The sequence below is a fragment of the Manihot esculenta genome, chromosome 7 (genome assembly GCF_001659605.2).
Source record: "Manihot esculenta cultivar AM560-2 chromosome 7, M.esculenta_v8, whole genome shotgun sequence".
Classification (NCBI taxonomy): Eukaryota; Viridiplantae; Streptophyta; class Magnoliopsida; order Malpighiales; family Euphorbiaceae; genus Manihot; species Manihot esculenta.
In genome coordinates this window covers 10,180,158-10,203,271 of record NC_035167.2, presented here as the reverse complement: position 1 = coordinate 10,203,271, position 23,114 = coordinate 10,180,158, and the positions used below count along the sequence as shown (strand labels likewise).

General features: G+C 30.5%; 3 protein-coding genes across 3 annotated transcripts; 2 read left to right on the top strand and 1 right to left on the bottom strand.

Moving 5' to 3' along the window:
• Positions 1 to 231: 231 nt before the first annotated feature.
• On the bottom strand, positions 232 to 1,168 carry LOC110619827. The gene is made up of 2 exons (XM_021763390.2): positions 911 to 1,168; positions 232 to 801 (listed from the first exon to the last, which is right to left on the bottom strand). Exons 1-2 carry the CDS (start codon positions 1,086 to 1,088, stop codon positions 521 to 523), a joined length of 459 nt encoding a protein of 152 aa, XP_021619082.1. The 5' UTR covers positions 1,089 to 1,168; the 3' UTR covers positions 232 to 520.
• Positions 1,169 to 5,336: 4,168 nt separating this feature from the next.
• On the top strand, positions 5,337 to 6,533 carry LOC110618949 (probable disease resistance protein At1g61310). The gene has a single exon (XM_021762215.1). The coding sequence runs from the start codon at positions 5,337 to 5,339 to the stop codon at positions 6,531 to 6,533; it is 1,197 nt and encodes a 398-aa protein (XP_021617907.1).
• An 8,658-nt stretch (positions 6,534 to 15,191) lies between these two features.
• LOC110618516 (QWRF motif-containing protein 2) lies at positions 15,192 to 23,114 on the top strand. Its single transcript, XM_043958460.1, has 4 exons — positions 15,192 to 16,121; positions 18,075 to 18,194; positions 22,346 to 22,414; positions 22,968 to 23,114. The coding sequence occupies exons 1-4, from the start codon at positions 15,795 to 15,797 to the stop codon at positions 23,022 to 23,024; spliced, it is 573 nt and encodes a 190-aa protein (XP_043814395.1). The 5' UTR covers positions 15,192 to 15,794; the 3' UTR covers positions 23,025 to 23,114.

The following is a 23,114-nucleotide window of genomic DNA, read 5'->3' as shown; positions in this document are numbered from 1 at the left end:
AAATAAATAATGAATATGTTTTTCTCTTTTTTTATCATCTATTTTTTATTTTTATTATCTCTTCTTTTTTACTTTATTTTTATCTTTTATTTGAGTGCAATCATTATATATTAGTAATAAAATATTATATTTTATTATTAATAATAAAATATTACATCATTATTAAATATATTTAACTGACTAAATTATGATGATATTTTGTGCATCAATCACTTAAATAAAAAAATATATTATCAACTAAAATTATTGTATACCAATGAGCACATAAGGAATTAATTATACATGCATAGAAAGGAGAAATCATTTTTTGGAAGAACAAGCAACTAAAGTTGGATTTTTATTTTAATACAAGCAAATAAAGTCCAGAGCATTAAGCACGATAGGACTCTGCTTTATTTAATACAACACGTAGCAAGCATAACACAAACACGACTAAGATAAAGCATAGAGCGTTAAGCAGACGTAGGATTCTGCTTTATTTAGCATACCACACAGAGATGTGCAACAGTAAACATGCAATTCAGTGTTGCTTCTTTTGAATAAAGGTATCAAGTTTTGATAGGCTCTTAAGCACAATGTCTGCGATCTCTACATCAAGGTCAAGAGCCTTTCTTTTCCCGTCCTTCAAATATTTATAGGTCCAGGTCCATTTCACCCATTTGTCAGCAGGGTAACTTATCGTAGCTCGAAAGTCGCTGACTTCATATTTGGTAAGGATGTCACCAGCAACTACAGTGTAAATAAATTTCTCATCACTGTTCTCAACGACACGTTCAGTCGAGGTTTTGATGTTTTGAGAACCTACAAAACAAATCCACCAACAATAATGAATTTTCTCATAAATAATCAATAAGGTAATATATAGATTCTAAAGACATGCTAGAAGAATTATCTTGAACCATATACATACTTGAGCCATACGTGATTTTGCGCTCTTGAAGATTACTGGGTTTTGGAAAAATTATTGATTCATATAGGTCAGGAATGGCATCAAGAAGAAATTGGTTATTGGTAATAGCATCCCAGAAATCATTTGATTGACTCTTGATTTGAACTTTAACTCCAGCATTGGCAGTGACAAATGCCATTTCAGCTAACTTTGAAAGTTGAAACAAAGCAAATGAAGAGAGTAATAATTAGTTGGATGCTGGGTATGGTGTACAAAGATAGTATATATAGAGTGCCATGGCCCAAGTGAGAAACCATGCCAAAAATTAATAAATTAATGTTGAAAATATACGTGGACAGCTAAGCAATATATAATAACCTTGCGTACTGAAGAGGCTCCAGCTGTGCTCGTGAATAATTTCTTTCACTTTAAATTTTAATTGACAGCTAACTAACATTGGATAATTTAATTAATTACTAACCTGTAACCTCTTCTGGTGCAACCTCGCCATAATATGCGACTGTGGTAATGGATCAAACATTTTGCATGCATGGAATTGAAGCCACTGTTAGCGTATTACATCTCGACTTTATCTAGTGCATCTATTAATAATTATGCTTGTTTATTTTCTTCTTATTTGTATATTTCAAGATCCATATGATTTTGTGAATATTTATCAATACACGTTTCCACATTTTAAGCCAAACATAACCATGGATTAATTTATACCCTATTAATTTATACCCTATTAGACTAAGTATCATCATTTTTCAATGTCATACATGTGCCAACAATTAAACAGGCATATATGTATATATATACAATTAAACAGACATATATGTATATATATTTTATGCTAGATGCATATAGAGCTTCAAATTACAAGTATTATAAATTTATCAGCTCATCTATACTGAAAACAAATTATGCTATGTGCATATAGGGCTTCAAATTACAAATATTATAAATTTATCAGCTCATCTATACTGAAAACAAAGTAGAACTTAGGTAGTTGTAGCACCCCTAGTATCTAAAATTTAATCTCTAAAAATTTTCTCCGACCAATATTATCAATCAACTTATAAACTTTATCAATTATATTCAGCTGTTTCAAAGCAGTATCATCAACACATTTGTAAAGGTAAATATTAGCATAGAGAAAAGCTTGATATCTTTCTTTATCGGTTCCTTCAAAATTAAAATTACCATTCAATTCATGCACTTCAGGTAGGAATCTGGCCTTTCTACCAGCGATTCCTGGCATCATTTTCTTTTGCTTCTTTTCTGGTGGAGACACAGGTTGCACCTCCTCGCTACTGCTACTATCATCGGCGTATCCTTACCGCTCTGCTGGTGTCTTCTGATCGTGATGCGATGGCTAAAGTTGCTGTCTCTATCTCTATTGTCTTCTTTGTCATTGACGGTATTTCTATGGTCTCGCCACCAGTGTGGTCTATTAAATCTCATATGCATCATATAGACATAGGAGTGGTGGTCGGAGGAGACTCCGATTGGTGGCAACGTGCTTCCTCTTTGCCACCATTAATCTGCAAAAAAGAGGAGAGTTGAGAGAGAAAGGCGACCGATAACATAATGGGAGTTAAAATTTTAAAAGAGTTTAACTTATAAGGAGCAGTTAAAAAGTAAATCAATTAATTTTACCATATAAATTTTAAAATAAATATGAGGGCATATCTTTGAACTGTATGAAGCGCAGTCCTATCCAGAAAAAATATGATTAGCTTCAAAGTTGAAGATAATAGAAATAAAAGTAAAAACTAAAAATTAAAGTAAAACATATGAAAAACAAACAGGCTTGGATAAGTCTGACACCTTGAATTGTCTCTCAAGTAGCGTTTTTTTTTTACTGTCCTAAACCGGTGATAGAGCCAAATTTATTATTTATTTATATAATAATGACAAAAAAATGCACGTTAATTTTGGATAATAGCTTTTTTTTAATTTTCATTAATTTATCAAAAGTTAGTTATTTTATAATTTACTGAAAAAATACTGAAAACTTAAAAAATATTTATATCTTAAATTTTATTTATTAACATTCCGTATATTTAAGGAAAATAGTTTATATTCAAAAAAATTAACGTATAAAAATATTTTTTAATGAAATAATTTATTTTTTATTATTTAATTTAATTTAAAAATAAATTTTATTAATTAATTTATGAATATAAGTTTTAATGAAATTTGAACAGATGGAAAATAATTTTCTCTTTCTAAAGGAGAAAATTATTTTTTTAAATGATTTATTTTTTATTAAAAAAATTTTTTATTAACTAAATTTTGTAAGTGTGTTAAACTTTAAAAAATATAAAAGATATTTTTAAAAAAATATTTTTTATAAAACAAATGAAAAATAAATAATAAAAATATAATTTTAAGATTAGTGATCATTTTTACTACCAAATTAAATTAAATTTAAAAGTTAACAACAAATTATAATACAGTTTTTTAATTTTTATTTAATTAATGAAATAATTCTTTTAAAATATATATTTTTATTTTAGTTATATTCTAAATAATTTACAAATTGTAAATATTAATTTTAAATTGAATTTTTATTAACAAATACTGAAATGCCAAAATATTAATTTTAATTTAATTTAATTATCAATGATAATCTATTAAAAGTTTAATTAAATATTTATACTTAATTATGTAATATTATCAAATTAAAATTTTATTATTTAAATAACTATAAAAATTAATAAATATAAATAATTAAAATATAGTAAAATGTAAAATTGTGATTCTAATACTCTAAATCAATTATTATAAATAATAAACAATTAAGTTATTAAATTTAAACAACTATAATTTATTATATTAATAATTATAATAATTATAATATTTTTAATTTTTATAAAAATATAATTTTCATTATACATTCTATATAAAACACATTATCACAATTTTTTATTCTATGTATTTCTTCACACAATTTTTTTTTTATTTTCTCCTTAACATTTAACATTAGATGTATGGTTGCACAATCAACTCAACCCTCTTTATTAAATTGAAATTGAATGATGAGTCATCTAAATATTTTTAAAAAATCATCTTATATTTTTTTAATAGTAAAATATATTTATATTATAATTATTTATCACCTAACATAATTCATATACTAAATTTTATCATTTAAAAAATTAATATACTTAAAAATATTATGATAAAATGAATGATTCTCTCCCTTACTACCATCACTCTTACTTTCATCCACTAACACTAGAACTTAATAAATTTTATTTTTTAAAAAATATAATTTTTTTTTATAGAATTTATTATTATATATTAATAATATATTATAACAAATATTAAAATTTTTAATTTTATTTGTGGTAATTGAGTTTAATGGTGAATAGATTTATATTTAATTATTATTTTGAATTTAAAATTTTTTAAAAAATATATTATAAAATAATATCATAAAATAATAATATAAAAATTTTTAATTACCGCGGATAAACTACTAGTTTAATTATAAAACTGAAGCAATAATTAAGTCATCGCTGGTCAACTCTTCTATTCAGTATTCACCAGCCTTTTCTGATCCATAGCCAGCGGGCCCCATCTCTCTTGTTAGTTGTATCTTGAGTTGAGTTGTTTGAGATTTGAATTTAATATATTATTTAGATTTTTCACATAAAAATTTAAAAAATATATTAAAAATCTAAGATCTCTTAAAAAAAATTAGTAATTAACTATTTCATTAATTTTAATTATAATTATTTTATTATTAAATTTTTTATAGTTTTGAAAAATTTATTAATGGATTATTTAAATTTTTAAAAAATTTATTAATTAATATATTCTTATTAAAATAATTTTAAATTTTTTATAATATTTAATAACTAAATTAATATAATAATTAATGAATAAATTTTTTAAAAATATTTGATATATTTTTTAAAATTATAAAAATTAATTAATAAATTTTTATATGCTATAGAAACTATATAATAATTTTTCAATATCATATAAAAGAGGAACAAAAAACGAAGATAAAAAGAAAAAAAATTCATAGATGTAAAAATAATAATTTTTTAAAAAATATAAATAAATTTATTTAGTTTATAATTCAAAATTTGATATCTTGTTGATTTAACTTCACATTATTTATTTTAACATATTAATATGATTAATTTAATTATAAAACTAAAGCAATAATTAAGTCATCGCTTGTCAACTCCTACATTCCCTCCTTTGTATTCAGTATTCACCAACCTTTACTCATCCATAACCATCGCTCCTCCATCTCTCTGTTAGTTCTCTGCTTCCTCTCTTCATTTGGTTCTCTAATTCTTTAGCGACTGTTTTGCTTTTCTGTTGATTTCAGCAGTCCTTTCTTGTTCGACTCTGATTTCTTGGTCTATTTTGTTTTTGCTCTGAGATTTCAAATAAAAAAAAAAAAAATCAAAAAACCAAAATGGTTCTTGATATCTTTATCTCCACCTTCACTGGGTTCATTAAAGAACCCATCGCGGAATTTTTTGCTGTCCCAATCAAACGACATATCAGCTACCCTTTCACCTACAAGAGCAACGTTGAGAAACTCCATCATGAGGCTGAGGAATTGAAGAACAGAACAGTCAAGTTGCAGCAATCTGTTGAGGAGTCTACAAGGCAAGGGGATGAGATCCATGAAAGTGTCAGCAAGTGGCTGAGCGATGCAGGCAAAGCTATTGAAGAAGCTGAGGAATGTAGCAAAGGTGAAAAACAAGCGAAAAAGAGGTGTTTCGTTGGATTATGTCCTGATTTGAAGACACGCTACCAGCTTAGCAAGAAAGCAGATAAGAAAGCTCTGGCAATTCATGAGCTGGCGAATGAAGGCGACCTTGATTCAATTTCCTTCCATCCCCCTCTACAGCAGATAGTTGCCCCGTCAATATATGCTAGTGAGGGCTTGAATTCAAGAGAGTTGTTCTTGGAGAAAGTTATGGATGCACTATTGGATCCAGATCTTAATATGATCGGGGTGTATGGACTTGGAGGTGTGGGTAAGACCCACCTAGCAGAACAGGTCCACAGAAAAGCTCTGGTAGGGAAGCGATTCGACGTCGTCGCTAAGGTTGCTGTAGGTCAAACACCAGAACTCCGAAGAATTCAATCGGAGATCGCTGATATCCTGGGCTTGAAATTTGATGTGGAGGAAATACCTGGAAGAGCTAATCGGCTATACGAGAGGTTGAAGAAAGAGAAGAAGGTACTTATAATTCTTGATGATATTTGGAAAAAACTTGATTTAAATGCAGTAGGAATTCCCTTTGGAGATGGTTTCAAAGGATGCAAAATACTTCTCACCTCAAGGGGACAAGATGTGTTATCTCGCGAGATGGGCACACAGAAAGAATTCAAGCTCGACGTTCTACAGGACGAAGAGGCTCGGAGTTTGTTTGAAATAACTGTAGCAGGTGCTAAAGATTCAAAATTGCCCCCTATCGCCGCAGAAATTGCTAAAAAATGTGCAGGATTGCCTCTGCTACTGCTCACAGTGGCGACAGACTTGAGAAATAGAGAGTTATGCGCGTGGAATGATAAGCTGAAACAGCTATCTGAGTTTGACAATGAAGAAATATATTCAAAAGTACAGGCAGTTCGGAAGTCAAGATACGACAATTTGTAAAATAACTTTAAACAATTATGTTAATTATATTTATATTTTAAATTTTAAATTTTTTAGATTGCTTACCATTATAATAAAAATAATTGAATTGAATGTAATAAAATTACCGGTAAATTCTTTATAAACTAAAATATATAATATTTTATTTTATTTAATATTATTAAAAAATATTTTTTATCCACTAAACTAATAAACTTATATATATGTATTATATAAAAGAGTATTAAAAAAAATAAATTTTTATAATATTTTTTTTTAGTCTATTCAAGGATTAAGAAAAAGTCTCAAATTTACATTTTAAATTTAAAATATTTATTTTCTCTCATTGATAAATAAAATTTTGAATAGAACGATCTCTCATTTTATAGATTAATTATATAATTATTTAAGTATTTGATTTTAAAAATATAAAAATTAATTTATTAATTACATTAAAATTTAAAAATTAAAATATAATTTATTTTATTTAATATTTATTAATAAAAAAATAAAAATTGGAATCAGTTTATTTATTAATAAAATAAAAAAAATCTATTAATTAAGATGGTCTAAAACTTTAGGATAAACCTTTAATCTTAGAAAATTAAAACACAACTTTAACACTAGTTATGATTTTATTTAAGGCTTAAAATTAAATTTGACAAACTGAATTCGGCACATACTATTCTAATCACAATTTTTTAAATTTTTTAATTAGTTATATTTTTTATTTATTGAATAAAATAATTTAAATTTTTTTAAAAATTATATTTATATTTCAATTTTTTAATTTTAAACAATTAAATAACAATTTTAATATTAATAATGATTAAACTATCGTAATTGAAATCTTTTAATTCTTCGTTTAAAATTAAGAATTTTATAAAAGTTTAATTAAAAAAATATTTTAAAAAAATTAAATTATTACATGATTTTACATTTTTTTTAAATTTTTTATTGCAAAATAAATTCTGTCAAAAAGTGAATGAATTAAAATCCCTAATTTATCAAAAATCTGCTTTCCTTCACTATCACAACGATCAAATATCAAATTTCACTTGGCTTAATTGAAAATTCATGGCTGCCTCTAGATAAGCTCTAATATTTTCTCTCTTTTTTTTTTTTAATTTTCTTATTCTCCAAATTAATTTTTTTTTAATACTTTTTCATTTTGACCGTACCATCTTCTTTATAATTGGAGCGGCAAAAGAAATTATTAATTAATTATTTTTGTCTCTTTGCAGATGACTTGTTCGAGAATATGATAATTAATATTTTAGATGTTTTAATGCATTTGTTTGCACTATTCAAGATTGAAAAACTGTGATATAAATGTAAATTTATAAAATATTTAAATTATTTTGTTTGATATGCTAAAAATATTGAAATATAAATTCAAGAAAAAATATTGCCTTCAGCTCAGCAGAATCCTTATATTCCTGGAGGCGCTCCTCACAAGCCAGCTAGACCCTATCCTCCGCAGCTCGGACATCCTTTGGCAGGTCAGAATACCTCTCCTCCAGGGCACTTACCTCTTGGCGAAGTTGTTGCTGTTGAAGGCGAGACTCCTCCATCGCCAAGACCATGCCTTTCAGATCCTCGGCATACTTATTGAGCTCTTGCTGAAGGACAGCAACACGGGCTAAAGCCTCGTCATACTGAGCCCGGGCCTTATCACGTTGGCGGCAGGACTCCTCCAAAACAGACAGCTATGCCAAAGCCTCATCCCGTTGAGACTTTACCACAAAGGCCCATTCAGAAGCCCTGTTGACCTCTTCCTGCATCTCCCCCAGACACTTGGTGAGGTCCTCAATTTGATTTCTGAGGTTGATAATGTTCCCACGAGCCTTACCAATGGCCATGATGTTCTCCTTACGACGGGTTTCATTGATAAGTTGGTCCATCGAGCTCTAGAGCTCTAGAGGGATTGATCCCGAGCGTCGATCTCCATATATATACCCAACGCCTGACAAAAAGGGGCAACAAATAAAAAACAAGGAAAATAAAACATGTCTAAGGAAAGTAAGACAACTCACCATGAGGAGCATCTCTCTAAGACTATCCCCCAGGTCCTCCCGAGACCACGAGCGGAAGGCTATCTGTTGTTTGGTAGAGTAGTCCAGATGGTTGGCAAAAGCGAGAAAGCACGGGTTAGAAACATCAGAGACCCCTCCAAACATCTTCTCGCGTAGCATCTCGGCGATAGAAGCCGCCGCAGACCCAGGAGTCACCTCAGAAGCATTGAGGAGCTCGTTATTGGGGGCTGAGGTCAATTGCCCCACGGCCTGCTTCCCTTTGTCACCAGGGGAAGTAAGAACGGCCTCCGGAGGCCCTGCCACATGCGCCCTTTTGACAACCTAGCCCTCAGGGGAGGCCTCAGAAGCCTAGGTTCGCTTGTCGACAGTGGCACCAATTACAATGGCACCAGTAGCCTGTTAGGATTGGGTCGCAGAAGGAGTGACCTCAGTCCCCCCTTGGAGCCACTCTCTATGGACTCATTAATGGTAATGGGCTCCCAGGACGCCGGAGTAGAAGTGGATTTGGGCCTCGGAGCCGCCGGAGACTTAGAGGAGCCTGGAGCTTTGCCCTGAGCGGAGGCCCTAGAAGCCGCAGAGCAAGAACCTTTGGACACGGACACCAGCACCCGCGAAAAAGCAGGGGCAGCAGTCCGACCTGTCACTGTAGGGGAAATGGCATAGAAAATCTCGTGGGTCATGTTCGCCACTGATCGGCCAACCTTGAAGGCTAGATAGTGTGGCCTTCATGTTCTCCTAGGACATGGTAAAGTTCTTGGGAGGCTTGATTTTATCCATCGGCGTAGAAGAAGCTGAAAAAACAAAAACAACTCAAGTTAAAGACAAACACAAGGAAAAGGAAAAAGAAAAAGGCAGAAGAAAAAGGCAAAACATCAATAAATGAATACTAGCTTTCTAACAGTCTCGAGAATTGGACACGAACATGCATTTCTCGACATCATACTTCCTTGAGATAGAGTTCAGTCGGAGAAGGCAGATCTGGTCCACCAGGGGCAGCCGAGGAAGGTCGTTACAATCATGGGAAACCTTCCTCTAGGAGAGATGAACATCCCAATTGATCCTAGAGTCTTCCTTCATCTCTACCATCACAAAGGCCTCAGCCCAGCCTTTAATTGAGTTTTTGTACCCCGAGAAGATGGATAACCCTCCTCGGAGAGCAAAGTAGTAGAACCCATGGTTTGCCCGAACCAGGCGAAAAAAAGTAGAAAACAAAGCAACAGAAGGGGCAAAACTCCAACACAAGCTAACTGATTCAAAGGAGCACATGAAGATGATGGAATTTGGAGAAAGCATGCGAGGGGTCACTCCAAAGTGACAAAAAACCTCGATAAAGAAGGGAAAATCGCATTGCTTGACATAGAAGATCAAGTTGCGATCTCGCTGGGATCCATTGAACCCACCGGTGGAGGAACGGAAAGAATGATCCTCTCATTGCAATATGGAGTCCTAATGCTGTAGATGGAGGTGTCTAGGTAGTCGAGAGAAAAGAAATTGGTAAGAGTAGCAGAGGTGACGATAGACCTCAAAGCCACAATATCAGAGATTCTAACAGCAGCTATTAGGAAACAGAAGACGTACCTCAGAGAAATTTTGCAGAAAAGAGGAAAGACGGAGTAGAGAAAGTAGAGCAAGAAGAGTCTGGAGAGAAATGGAGAATGCGAATTTGAAAAGAGTAAAGGTAAAGAAGAGACGTTTTGACAGAAGCCTACCTAGGATCGTGCGGTCATAATTGAGATCTAGGGATTTACTCTTCATTACTCATGGAATAACTATTGAGGAGGTAAAGGGACACTTGATGACCTGTTGGGCCTCTAGCATCCGGGCTGAGGTCGAGCCCTGAAGAAAGAGACGGACTCAAAGCCCATTAGAGCCCATTAAGCAGGCCAATCCGCCAACATCACGTCTAACCCGCGCTTGAGGCAGGTTGGGCTGCCCGAAGGCCCAGACATCCTAGAAAGGAGCCTATCTCGCATAATGTGACGGGGAATAGGGGAACAGGCCCAGTTATACTGCGACCCTACCACCACGCGCGCTGGAGGAGAATTAAATGGCCACATGATAAGGATGGACAGGCAGGTATGCCTGTACATACGGCTCTGCATGACAGGAACAGGTGGCAGTTATGCGTCATTAGAGGATAAGAAAAAAAAAAAAAGGGAAGCGTGACATTCCCAGTTAAGCTTACACACAGAAATCCTATTTTCTCTAGGTCTTAGAACATCAGATAAAATGCCAAATATAATATTTTATTATTTTTAAATATAAATTAATTTTACATATGAAAATAATATTAACTCATATTTAACTATTTAATTCTAAAAATAATAATAATCTAACCATTAAACATATGTCGCCGGTTATTGTTTATTTTGTATCAATAATTATAAAAATTTTATAATAAATATATTATTAATAAATATATTACTTTTAATTATTTTATATATGGTACTATTGTTTATTAAATAATATGTCTATTATAAAATATTTACAATTATTATTATAAAATAAAATTTATCAAAAATGTGAATAATATATTTATCAATTAAATATTTATTTTTAATTTTAATTTTAATAATAATTGTAAAATAAAATTTATCAAAAATGTGAATAATATATTTATCAATTAAATATTTATTTTTAATTTTAATTTTAAAAATTAACCAAAAAATATTTAAATATATATGTTAGATTTGATATAAAATAATAACAATAATACACATCGCATATGAGTTATATTATCAAATTGTCACATAAATTATAATTATTTAAAAATTTACTAAAACTATACCAAAAATTAGCTAAACTATTAAATTACAACATAAATTATTAAATTTAAAAATTTACTAAAATTGTATCAAAATGTAAAGATTAGGCCAATTAAACTAAAATTATAAAATTTAAATTAAAATAAAAATAAAGGCAAAAAATTGAGATTTTTTTAGTTAATTAGCTTTTTTAAAAAAATTATATTTATAATATATTATGCTATTACTAGACTATATCTATAATCTATATCTATAATCTATATCTATAATCTATAATATATATAAAAATACGAATGAAGAGGCGAACTTTGAAGGGACTAAAATATCTTTAAATTATTTATAATTAATTAATTAATATTTATATAATATTATAAATACTTTATTATGTTGAATTAAGAAAATCCTACTCCATATAGAATTTGAACTCATAATTTGATGAAAATTTAAAATAGATATTGAATTGAAGACATTCTACGTCATAAATAATTAATTCTATATTAAATTAAAAAATCCTATTTCGTATAAAATTTGGACTCATAATCTATACTATAATACTATTTTAAATTGAATTAAATTTAATTAATATGTATATAAAAGAATAGTGAATGAAAATTAAGGAGATATCAATTTATGTGGAGAGCATAAAGCTTAATGATTTTCTTTATTTCTTATCTACTTGTGGAACCAGCCAACAACATGTAAATTCCTTTATTTTCTCACATAAATTAAATTAAGTTGCTTATATATGAATTATCTTTTATTTCATATGAAATTAATTATAATTTTTTTATTACAAATTAATATGTACATCAACATAAAAGAATATTCTCATATTATTGCAATAAATTCATGGAAGAAAATAAAAAAGAATAGAGTATTTAAGCGATGGTAATATACAAAGGTTGCATAGAACCATATAGCAATGGTAATGGACAAAAGAGAAAAATAATTTTAATTGATAAGGAGATAAGAAATAAATAAAATTATATTTAATATTAATTTAATTTAAAATTAATTAATTTATAATTGAATATAGTTAATGTTGAGAAAAATCAAAATAATAACTTTTCATAAATATTTTCTTTTTCTTTTTCTTTTTCTATTATGATTGTTCTAACCACTTAAAAACATGGACGGTTTCTCAGCCAGCTAAAATTTACACACTTTTTTTCTTTATAAAATTATTTTGTATATGAGTTTTATAATTTAGATTGATATTTTCTTTTTATTTATATAAATCTATATATGTATATATTATTTATGCTTTTCAGGAACAAATTTATATTTTACTTTCTAAATAATAAAAATATTTACTTTTAATATTTATGAAAAATTTAAATTAATACTCACACAATATATTATTATCAAAGAAAATGACATTATCATACCACGAGAAATTATATCTTATAATTTTATACCATTTGAATATGTGTATAAGTTTACTAAGAGCAACACAATAATAGGTATATATATTTTAAATTTTTTTTATTGTATTGTATTATATTATTGTTGGGTTAATTTTGTTAATGAGTAATTTTACTATTACTAATTTTGTTTTGTAGATATTTTGGCAGCAGTTATTCATGTGAAATTAGCATTTATAATAAAAATACAAAAAAAGGAAAAGAGATATTATAATTACATAAATACAATATCTAGATTGTTTCAACAAATATGATATTAATATATTTATTGATATTATTATGTAATTATTTTAAAGTTTTTTTTAATGCATATTCAATAAGATACCATTAATTTGATTGGGAGATTTAGCTGATAATGATAATGAAATTCTTGAAATTACTTAATAATAGCTATATCAAACGTTATGACTTCATTTTATGATAGTAATATATATATATATATATATAATTAACCACAAGTTATTTTGTATTTCAAAATTTATAGATATTATTCAATTGAATAGGATCACAGTTATAGCAATAGAAATTAATCTAAGTCTACACGAAATTGAAATACTACAAGAATTGTAAGTTATTATTATTAGCATAATGATGTATATCATTTTAATTTGTTCAAATTATTTTATTGGTCGATATTATTATGAATGTCATAACTTTTAAGACTTAATTGCAGAATACGAAATAGAAAATAAATTAATTTTTTATCATATCCAAACAAGTTTCTTTGAGCACAAAGAGTTAGTTTAAAATTAGTATTTAAGACTTAATTGCAGGATACGAAATAGAAAATAAATTAATTTTTTATCATGTCCAAACAAGTTTCTTCGAGCACAAAGAATTAGTTTAAAATTAGTATTGAAAAATAATGATCATGTATGTAAATTTTATTATTCTTATTATTTAATTTAAATTGAATAAATACTATCAATATTTTAACAATATATTGTCTATATGCATGGAATTGAATATTGTTTTGAAGTCCAAATATTATCAATCCAAAATAGGAATGATCTCTGGTATAATTGTTGTAAAAAATACAACAAAAAAATGAGTCAAAATAATAATAAACCAATATGCCTTATTTGCAATGGATTTGAATATTCTTCAAGTATATATGAATTTCGTTTTTCCTAATAAATATTTTTTTGTTAATTATGAAAATTTTTAATAGTCATTTTGATAAATATGTAGGTATTTACTTAAATTAAATATTTTTTATGGAGATGAAACAACCATAGTTATTTTATTTGATATTAGTGAAATTTTAACAGAGTGTTTAGTTAATAAATATATTGCATTTATAATTATGATAATGTTTTTTCTATTCACAGTAAATAAATATTATTATTTTATTAACTATTTATTCATATGAATTTATTTGTTGATTTTATAAGGAATAAGATAAAAAACAAATTTTATAAGAGATTGATATCATGTAAACGAAAAAATTTTTATTTTCTTGTGAAAACCAAGAAAGAAAATAAGTATGATCTACAACAAAAAGAATTACCACCTTAGACATTAAAATGATTGAAGATAAATACAACACAATATGAAAAAAAAGGAGAAGCTGAATATGAAAATTTGAGATTGAAGAAAAAAAATAAAACTTGAAAAGGACTAAAATTTTCATGTTGTGTTTTAGATTGGATTATATTTTAAATTTTAGTAACTGATGGTATGTTTTAGACATTTTAGAGCGTGATATGATATCTTTATTATAAAAATAATAAATAAAGACATTTATTTTTTATGCACAAAAAATTGTTAATATATTGTATAATAATTAAATTCACTTATAAATTAAATAAATATTACTTTCATTTTAAATTTTTTTATTATTTTTTTATTTTTTAAATTTAAATTTTAATAAATTTATACCATCATAAAGTAAACCCATTTAAATTGAAATTTAATAATCCATTCTAATTGAAATTATATTCTACTATTGTGTTTATATTAAATTGAAATTCAATAATAGATCCTAATTCAAGTCCTAAATAAAATTGTAATTTCTATTTGCAAATAATTCTATATTTATATTTTTATTCTATTATTAAATTGAGTTAACTTAATTTTAATTTTATTTTCTATTAATGCTACTTATTATTTAGAAAGTAATATCATAAATAAGCTCTGATCTTATTATTTAGGAAGTAATATCGTAAATAAATTCTAATTAATTTAAAACCATTTAAATTAAACTTTTAATAATAATTCTAATTCAAATTGGATTCAACTAATATATTTAATAATAATTCTTATTTGACTATTAACCTACTATTTATTTGACTAATTAATTTAAAAAATAGCATCATACTATTATAATCTATGGAAATCAAGAATACCGTTAAATAAATAGAAAAAATGTATTTAAAAAAAAAAAACAAAATCTATCAGAAGAGGAAGAGAAGACCATAAACCAGAAAGAAAACCATACTCTACCTGTAATTGAAAATTTAATCACAACTAAATTAAAAATACTTATTAATTTAAAATCTATCTAATTTATTACAAATCTCTCTCCAAAGATTCATCAAACCCAAAAATCCCCAATACACACACTTCCCCTGTTCTTCTTCCTCTGAATCTACTCCCAATTCTCACTCCTCTCTCTCTGTGAACCGTTTTCACTCCGGATTAGCAAGTTTGGATTGTAGTGGTGGAGATAAGAGGAGTCTGGGATCTGGGTTGATGATGGTTAAGTCATTGCAGCCATCTGTGATGGTTGATGAGAGGAGGTTGAGCTTGGATTTAGGCAATGCAAAGCAAAACCCAGATGCCAATTCGGTGATTGAATATTCTCTTACTGGTGATCTCACTGTATCTGATAGTGATAGTGTTTCCTCTGGTAGCACTTTAGGATTGCATGAATTAGGTAGTGGGATTTCCAAAGGAAAAAAGGGGCTCGTGGCATTTTTATTTCTGCAAGGTTTTGGCAAGAAACAAATAGCAGGTTGAGGCGCTTGCAGGATCCAGGTTCACTATTACCAACTAGTCCTAATTCCAGAATGAGCATTTCATCAAAAACCAGTCAATCAAAAAGATTTGGTGTTGATGGTACAGGGACATCCCAGAACTATTGCTTCTTCAATTATTAGGGGAGCCACGGGGCCTGCCTCGCCTACTAAGCTTTGGACACCTACGGCTTCGTCTCCATCACGAGGGATTTCTAGTCCTTCAAGGGTGAGACCCATGAGTAGTTATCCTGGTAGTACACCTTCAATTCTTAGTTTCTCAGTTGATTTAAGGAGAGGGAAGATGGGGGAGGATCGAATTGTTGATGCACGTATGTTGAGGCTTCTGTACAACCGTTACTTGCAATGGCGGTTTGTAAATGCAAGGGCAGATGCTTCCTTCTTGTTGCATAGACTAAATGCAGAGGTATGGTATACACACTTTTCACTGTTTTCAGTCCATTGATTTTGATTTGGCTCAAACTTACCCAAATAACTTTTGGACACATTTTTCACTTAGTATTTTTTGCTAGCTATTTATAAACTCATCATGTTCCTCTAAACAATCTATTCTGGACACTGCAATGTCAATAGTAACATCCTTGGCATAATGTAAATTTCTTGGGACTTGTAGCTTCTAATATCAGTTTCTGGAAATGACAATCAAAGAACTGCATTTAACTGGAGCAACATCAATGCTATAATTTTAGGAAAGATGTTATACAGTTTCTACGATTTTTTTTTTTGGGATGGTAAAGATTTCTAAGGCTCAACATTTAACTATCCTGCCTAAGAATAGAGTTTAAGCTCTAGATATAGTCAAAAGTGAAATATATACTCAAGGCAATGTGTCTTCCCATCACCTAAAATGGAAAGAAAACAAACTGAACCTTAAAAGTAAGCTTGAGTTTGCATCATTGATCATAGTGAACATAGTTTCCTAGACCATGGTACTCTTGAGTCCTGGTACGGGTACATGGTATGCTAATTAATGAAATATAGGATAAGTAGGGGGTAACCTTGATTGGTATCAGTGGTATGTTTAGTTAGTGTGCCAATTTAATTTGGGAATGTAAATTATATTTACTCAATATAATATAATGTTTAAATAATTAAATATATGATTAATAGTTGATGATATTCATATTTTCTAAAAAAATTTAAATTTTAACTAATAAAATAACCAATTACACTCCCACGTCAACCTATTCCACTAACATGTAAATCAACTATCTTGCTTAAAATGTTTCAAAATGTATTCTCTTCTGTTTATTATTCTTTTGCTATAGCCTTTTTCCTCTCCTCTTCTTCTTCTTGTGCCTGCATGCTGCTATTGCACACTTTCATATTTATTGATCTTTCTTCTTCCTTCCTTCCATATTTTCATTTCTTGTGGAACTTATAATTTTGGCAAACTGAATGGTGTCCCTAGCAATTTGGGACAGAAGAGTATTGCGTTTCAAGATGCAGTACCTGGGTCGCGGTTTCCTGGGGTGAGAGAATCTAGTAATTATGGGTATGAACAAGCTTAATGAAGCGAAGCTCTACCTCGAAAATAACAAATGGCTTAGTTCATTTGCAGCAGGCCTATTAAGATTCACTTGGTTATGTCTGTACTAGGCACATTTGGCTTTTTCATTTGTTATTCCCTCAGAAATTCAAATGAAAGAGTTCATAATTTAGTGAGCATAATTTAAACAATAAAGTTCTCCATTTATTTTAGTTGGGTCAAATTAAAGGTCATCTAAAACTAAGGTAGACTCAATGTGACAAACGAAAGTTACTTTTACTTGTTTGAGGTTCAACAAAATGAAATCTACACGCTTAGGCATGTTCAGACTTGTTTCTAAAAGTTGGTTTGGTTTTGAAGAAAATAATACTTTGCAGTGGATAACTTTTTCTCATTGTTTCTCAGAACAAGTCCCTACGTTTACTTGTATATTTTCCATTATTTAGACATGAAATGTTATTTTCAGTATTTCGAAAAGCTATTCCTGGAAGAGCACATGGAGAAAAACGAACTTTTATCCAAATAAGGAAGTTTCTTCTGTAAAATTTGCTCATTTGAGTTTATGCATGCATACATATATACATATACACATACATACTTGTAAATATATATATATATATATATATATATATATATATATATATATATATATTCCCAGCAAGCTTTTAAGCATTCAGAGTAGGTGAGGTCATATGCACCTGATTGATTTTCAACAGCAATTCTCTCTTTTGTCTAAATACTCATCTTTTGGTTTTGGTTTGTTGGCACCTGCAGCACTGTATGACTTTTGTTTGTTGGCAAACTGTAGAGAATAAATATGATGGACACAATATAGTATTCTTACAGTTTTCGTATTGTTCTTTATACCAGAAAATTTTTTGGAATGTATGGGTGACCATCACAGAACTACAGCACTCTGTCATTCTTAAAAGGATCAAGTTACTTTTGCTGAGACAAAAGTTAAAGCTAACTTCTATCTTCAAGGGACAAGTAAGATTTACAAACTCAGTTTACTTTAATTGACTTATAAATCCATTTAGAGCTTCTAGTAAACTGTCTCTGCTTAAAATTCAACTATCCATTAGCTTTTCTATTTCTATTGTAGGGTTAAATCTTCATGTGAAATGTGATGATGGATAGAAAACATGTTTACCTGTTGAAAATAGTTGAAAAACATGACTTTTGTTATAAAGGAAAATAGTAGAAAACAATCTAAAGTTATTTTTCAAATCCTCGCTAAAATTTTGGAAAATGGGCACATGTATAAGCAAAATCTTGTTTTCTAGTTATTTTAAATAACTTTTTCAGCCAGTTTATTTTGAGAGAACACAGCCTTGTTGCATGTAAAATTGAGAATTAAGCATGTCTTTTGCATCACATTTGAGGTATGAATAAATGTTTGAAAAGAGATATCCATCAAGGTGAAGTCTTCAAAATTCATATATAGATAGGCCTGTGCAGCAGGGATTATAGATCCTCAATAGTGTGGCAAATTTGAAAGATCCCTTTGACTTCTACCAATCTTTTTGTTATAACTGGTTCTTTTATATATTTTCCAACTGTTTTTTAATGATTGATGGAGATGTTTGTCATGTGGGTTTAAAAAGTAAGACTGAGGGAGGGAAGTAGAATAGGGGCAGGGAGATGATTCACTCAACTGAGCCTCTAGTCCTTGGCTAATTAGAGAGAAGGATAATAAGTAAACAAAATCTTAGAGGAGAATTTCATGTATATTTCATAATTTTTTTTTTTGATTTTTATGTTAAAAATTTTATTAGTTATCTTAGAGGAGAATTTCTTTAATTAGAGAGATTTTGTGGTGTCTTCTTCTCGTGCATAATGATTTTGCTATAAGTTGTTTTTGGTTTATCTTTTTTCCTGAGACTCTAGATGTGGCATGTTGGCTATTTTATACTCTGTCGTTGTTATCAACATTGCTAGTTTTTTGCTCACCTTTCGGTTGTTGTAATTGGTGATAGTAACGTTGGCATCTCACGGTGCTTATTTTTTGTGATAGTTCCAATCGATACATTGTAGACGTAGTTATGAATCAGAATCGGCGATTCGATTTATTGTTTGAATCAAATCGAAATAGATCTAATTTATAACAGTTCAAAATGATTTAGGTTTTTTAATAGTTTTAGTCCAGTTTTAAAGCATTTACAGTTTTGATTTTTCTTGACTTTGGTTTTTCCCCATTCCAATTTCAATTAAATTTAAATTATAAACTGGTAATCTAATTTCAATTTTAAAAAAAATTTAAAAATAAAAACTTAAATAAAATACAAAGAAGTAAATATAAATCTTAAGTATTATTGAATATATATTTTATCAAATAAGAAAATTGTAAAGTGTATCCATTTATATGATATAAAAAATAAAATAATATATGTATAATACAAAAATAAAATAATATTACATTTAAATATCAATAATATTTTTTATAAATTAAAAATAAATTTAAAGTTAATTTGCTCATACATTAATTTTAAGTGACATAATTTTTTAAAAATAATTTATTTAAGAAATAAAAAAATCGAATCAAAATTAAGTCAAATCGTTGAATTGAATCGATCAATTTTAATTCTGAGTTTGATTCACAGTCCAAGCTACCATGGCCATATCTAGTGCATCATCTTATCCCATAAACGAATTGAGTTAAGCTGAATGATTTGAATTGGGTTGAATTATGAGTTTTGAATTAATATATGATTCACTTAATTTATTTATTCTAATTTGAGTTTATTTTTTTAGTTTTCTTGAATGGTAGACTGATCTTTGATTTTTGTTATAAGTTATAAAAAGTAAATATTTTAATATAGGAAGTAAATATTGATAGATGAGTCAGTTGCTTAATCTTAGGGATTGTATAATCATAGGATTGATTTTCCTTCCTGTTTAGATACCGTCTCTCATGTATAAATAGGTTGTAATCTCTATTGTGAAATACAACAAATATTATCCTTCTACATGGTATCAGTGCCTTTTTCGTAGAGATTTACTTTTTTCTCTCTCTCGTCAAATTAAAAATTTTTTTTTTGGAGACTTAGGGTTCTGTTCATTTGGATTACCCATAAAGGGTAACATTTGGATCTCACTGTCATTAGAGTCGCCACATGATGCCCTTGTCAGATCTGAGGTTTGTTTGCCGTTCGGGTGTTGGATGGAGGTGTTTTAGGTACTATTCATATTCGGGTACTGTTCATCGGTACTGTTCATCGGCACTGTGCACGGGTACTGTTCATCGGTACTGTTTATGTGGTACTGTTTATCGGTACTGTTTATGTGGTACTGTTCATCGGTACTGTTCACGTCGTTTTTTGATTCTATGTTTCTTTTGTTGCTATCGTTTACTGTTCATCGGTATTGTTCACGTCGTTTTTTGATTTTATGTTTCTTTTGTTGCTATCGTTTTGGGTTGGTTATCCTTATGGCTGAAGGTAAAACTACCACCGTAACTGATGTGATTCCTATGATGACTAAAATCACGGAACACAAATTGAATGGATCTTCCGATCAGGGAATTTTGATATCTGCAGATGAGTATGCACAATTCATCCAATACCAGACATCTCTAAAATCCTCTAATTCCTCCTCTATCACTGCAATTGCCGAGTCAAGTCAGGTAACTCTACTGCATGTCTTGTGTCTTCATCCTCCAAATGGGTTATTGATTTTGGTGCTACCGATCATATGTCAGGTAATTCTACCCTTTTGTCCAATTTTGAGTCTCATACATCGCCTTCTTATGTTACTCTTGTTGATGGCACTAAATCTTCTGTCATGGGTTCTGGTCATATTAACTTAACCCTTCTCTTTCTGTATCCTCTGTTTTATGTCTCCTTAAGTTCGCATTTAATTTGCTTTCTGTGAGTAAACTGTAATACCCGGCTAGAATCCGGCATCGGGATTCCTGCCTCCCGGCGGAATCTAGGGTGTTGGATCTCTCTAGAAGGGTAGAATGTGTTTTCTAAAAATATTTTCAAATGATTTTAAGGGTTTTAATTGAAAGAAAAATTGAGTTTTGAAGAGAAAAGACCAAGGAGGCGTTTGCCAGGTTCGGCCGCCGAAAGTGAAGTTCGGCCGCCGAACATGGAAAGGCTTCGGGAGCGCCTTTGGCCTCCGAAAGTCTTGTTTGAACGAGCCAAGGTTCGGCCGCCGAAAGTCAAGTTCGGCCGCCGAACTTGCATGAGTTTAGGGGGCACGTTAGGCCGCCGAAGGTCTTCGACCAGGCCACCTATAAAGGGCCCTCAGATCGGAAATGGGAGAGTTTTCTCCCCATTCTCGAGCTCAGGTGAGTTCATGTCATTTCTTGGCCGTTTTCATGTTTTTCTTCATCTCTTTCATGTTTTCATGAGCTCCATGGTTGTTTTGAAGAGTTTTGAAGTTTGAAAGGGAGTTTTGGGAGCTTGGAGCTTTTGGAGCTTGGATTCTCCACACCTCCGAGTTAGGAATTACACCACCCTCGATCTTCAAGAGGTAAGTGTAGATCCTTGCTTCCCTAGTGTTTTTATGAAGTTTTATGAAGGTTTTGATGGTGTTTTATGGGTAGATATGCATGGTTAGGTTTATGTGAGTTTTGTGCCCAATGTATGATTACATAATGTTTTGTTGGGGTTTTAAGTTAGTTTATGCCCCTTTATGCTTGTGGGAGTGAGTATGCATGTTTTGGTTTAGTTGGGTGTTTGTTTTGGGGTGTTTGGAAGGTTTGGGAGGCTTGAATGCATGTGAAGCTAAGTTCTGCCCTTCTGGGAAGAACTCAGGTTCGGCCGCCGAAGGTGGTTTCGGCCGCCGAACCTGCCTTTGGATGCATGGTTTGGCCGCCTAACCTTGCCCCCGAAAGTTGAGTTTTGGCTTGAAAGCAGACTTTCGGCCGCCGAAGGTAAGGATTCGGCCGCCGAAAGTGTCTGACTTTCGTCTCTGGAGTGGGACTTTCGGCCGCCGAAGGTGCCCCCGAAAGTGCCCGAGTTTCGTCTCTGGAGGGAGGGTTCGGCCGCCGAAGGTGCCGCCGAAAGTGCCCTGTCCAGCCTTTTCATGGGTGTTTTCTATGCATGTTTCTATGATGTTTTAGGGGGTTTTTGGGGTATGTTTATGAGTTGTTTAGAGTGTGTTTGGCACCTCATTCGAGTCCACCTGTGTAGGATCGGACCCGAGGGACCGAGGAGGCCAGTAGTGCTAGCAGTTGCAGAGTCAGTCAGCGTCTGCCAGAGGTGAGTAGAACTAAACTAAATCTTTTATTTTAAGAAAATCAAATGCCTAAAGCATGCTCATGCATCATGTTTATATATGTAATAGGATGATTGCATTAGTTCACGAATGTGGCGCATTGCATTATTTGATGTTGTTTTCAGGAGGTTTGGACCAAGGCGACTTCAATAGCCCATATCTGTCATTGAGTCTTGGGTGAGTCCTTTGAGAGTCGGACAAGTACATATAGGAAAGTCCTTGTGAGCTCTCTATGGACTAGGCACCCTGTCATGTATGTGAAAGTCCTGTGTGAGCTCCTTTGGGGGAGCCGGGCACCGACAGAGGGATTTTTGAGGTCATGTCCGATCCTTGAGAGTAAAGGATGCTAGCAAAGAAAGAAACTCTCAAAAACAGTCCGTGGGGAATATTTAATTGCATGAACCCCGAGACGGACAAGATACAGTTATGTGATTTCTTTGTGTTATGACGCATTTCATGAGAGCATGTAATTAATGAACTGTTTTCTTTGTTTCTACTCACTGGGCTTTTTAGCTCACCCCTCTCCCCTAACCCCAGTGTTGCAGGTTTGAGGTTGATCGGGAAGTCTCAAGAGCAGATGTTATGCTTTTGTAATAGTTATAGATTAGTACTGTTAGTATGGACATGATGTAATGTAACTGAGTTATTGTAATGTAAAGTTAATTGGAGTTATGTTTATTGGAT

Bases quoted from the DNA above. Each gene is read 5' to 3' on its own strand.
- LOC110618516 (XM_043958460.1), top strand. From the start codon at position 15,795: ATGGTACAGGGACATCCCAGAACTATTGCTTCTTCAATTATTAGGGGA. The intron at 18,195-22,345 runs GTAAGATTTACA...CCACCTGTGTAG, and splicing joins CTTCTATCTTCAAGGGACAA to GATCGGACCCGAGGGACCGA. The intron at 22,415-22,967 runs GTGAGTAGAACT...CCCTAACCCCAG, and splicing joins TCAGTCAGCGTCTGCCAGAG to TGTTGCAGGTTTGAGGTTGA.
- LOC110618949 (XM_021762215.1), top strand. From the start codon at position 5,337: ATGGTTCTTGATATCTTTATCTCCACCTTCACTGGGTTCATTAAAGAA.
- LOC110619827 (XM_021763390.2), bottom strand. From the start codon at position 1,088: ATGGCATTTGTCACTGCCAATGCTGGAGTTAAAGTTCAAATCAAGAGT. The intron at 802-910 runs GTATGTATATGG...TTTGTTTTGTAG, and splicing joins CAAAATCACGTATGGCTCAA to GTTCTCAAAACATCAAAACC.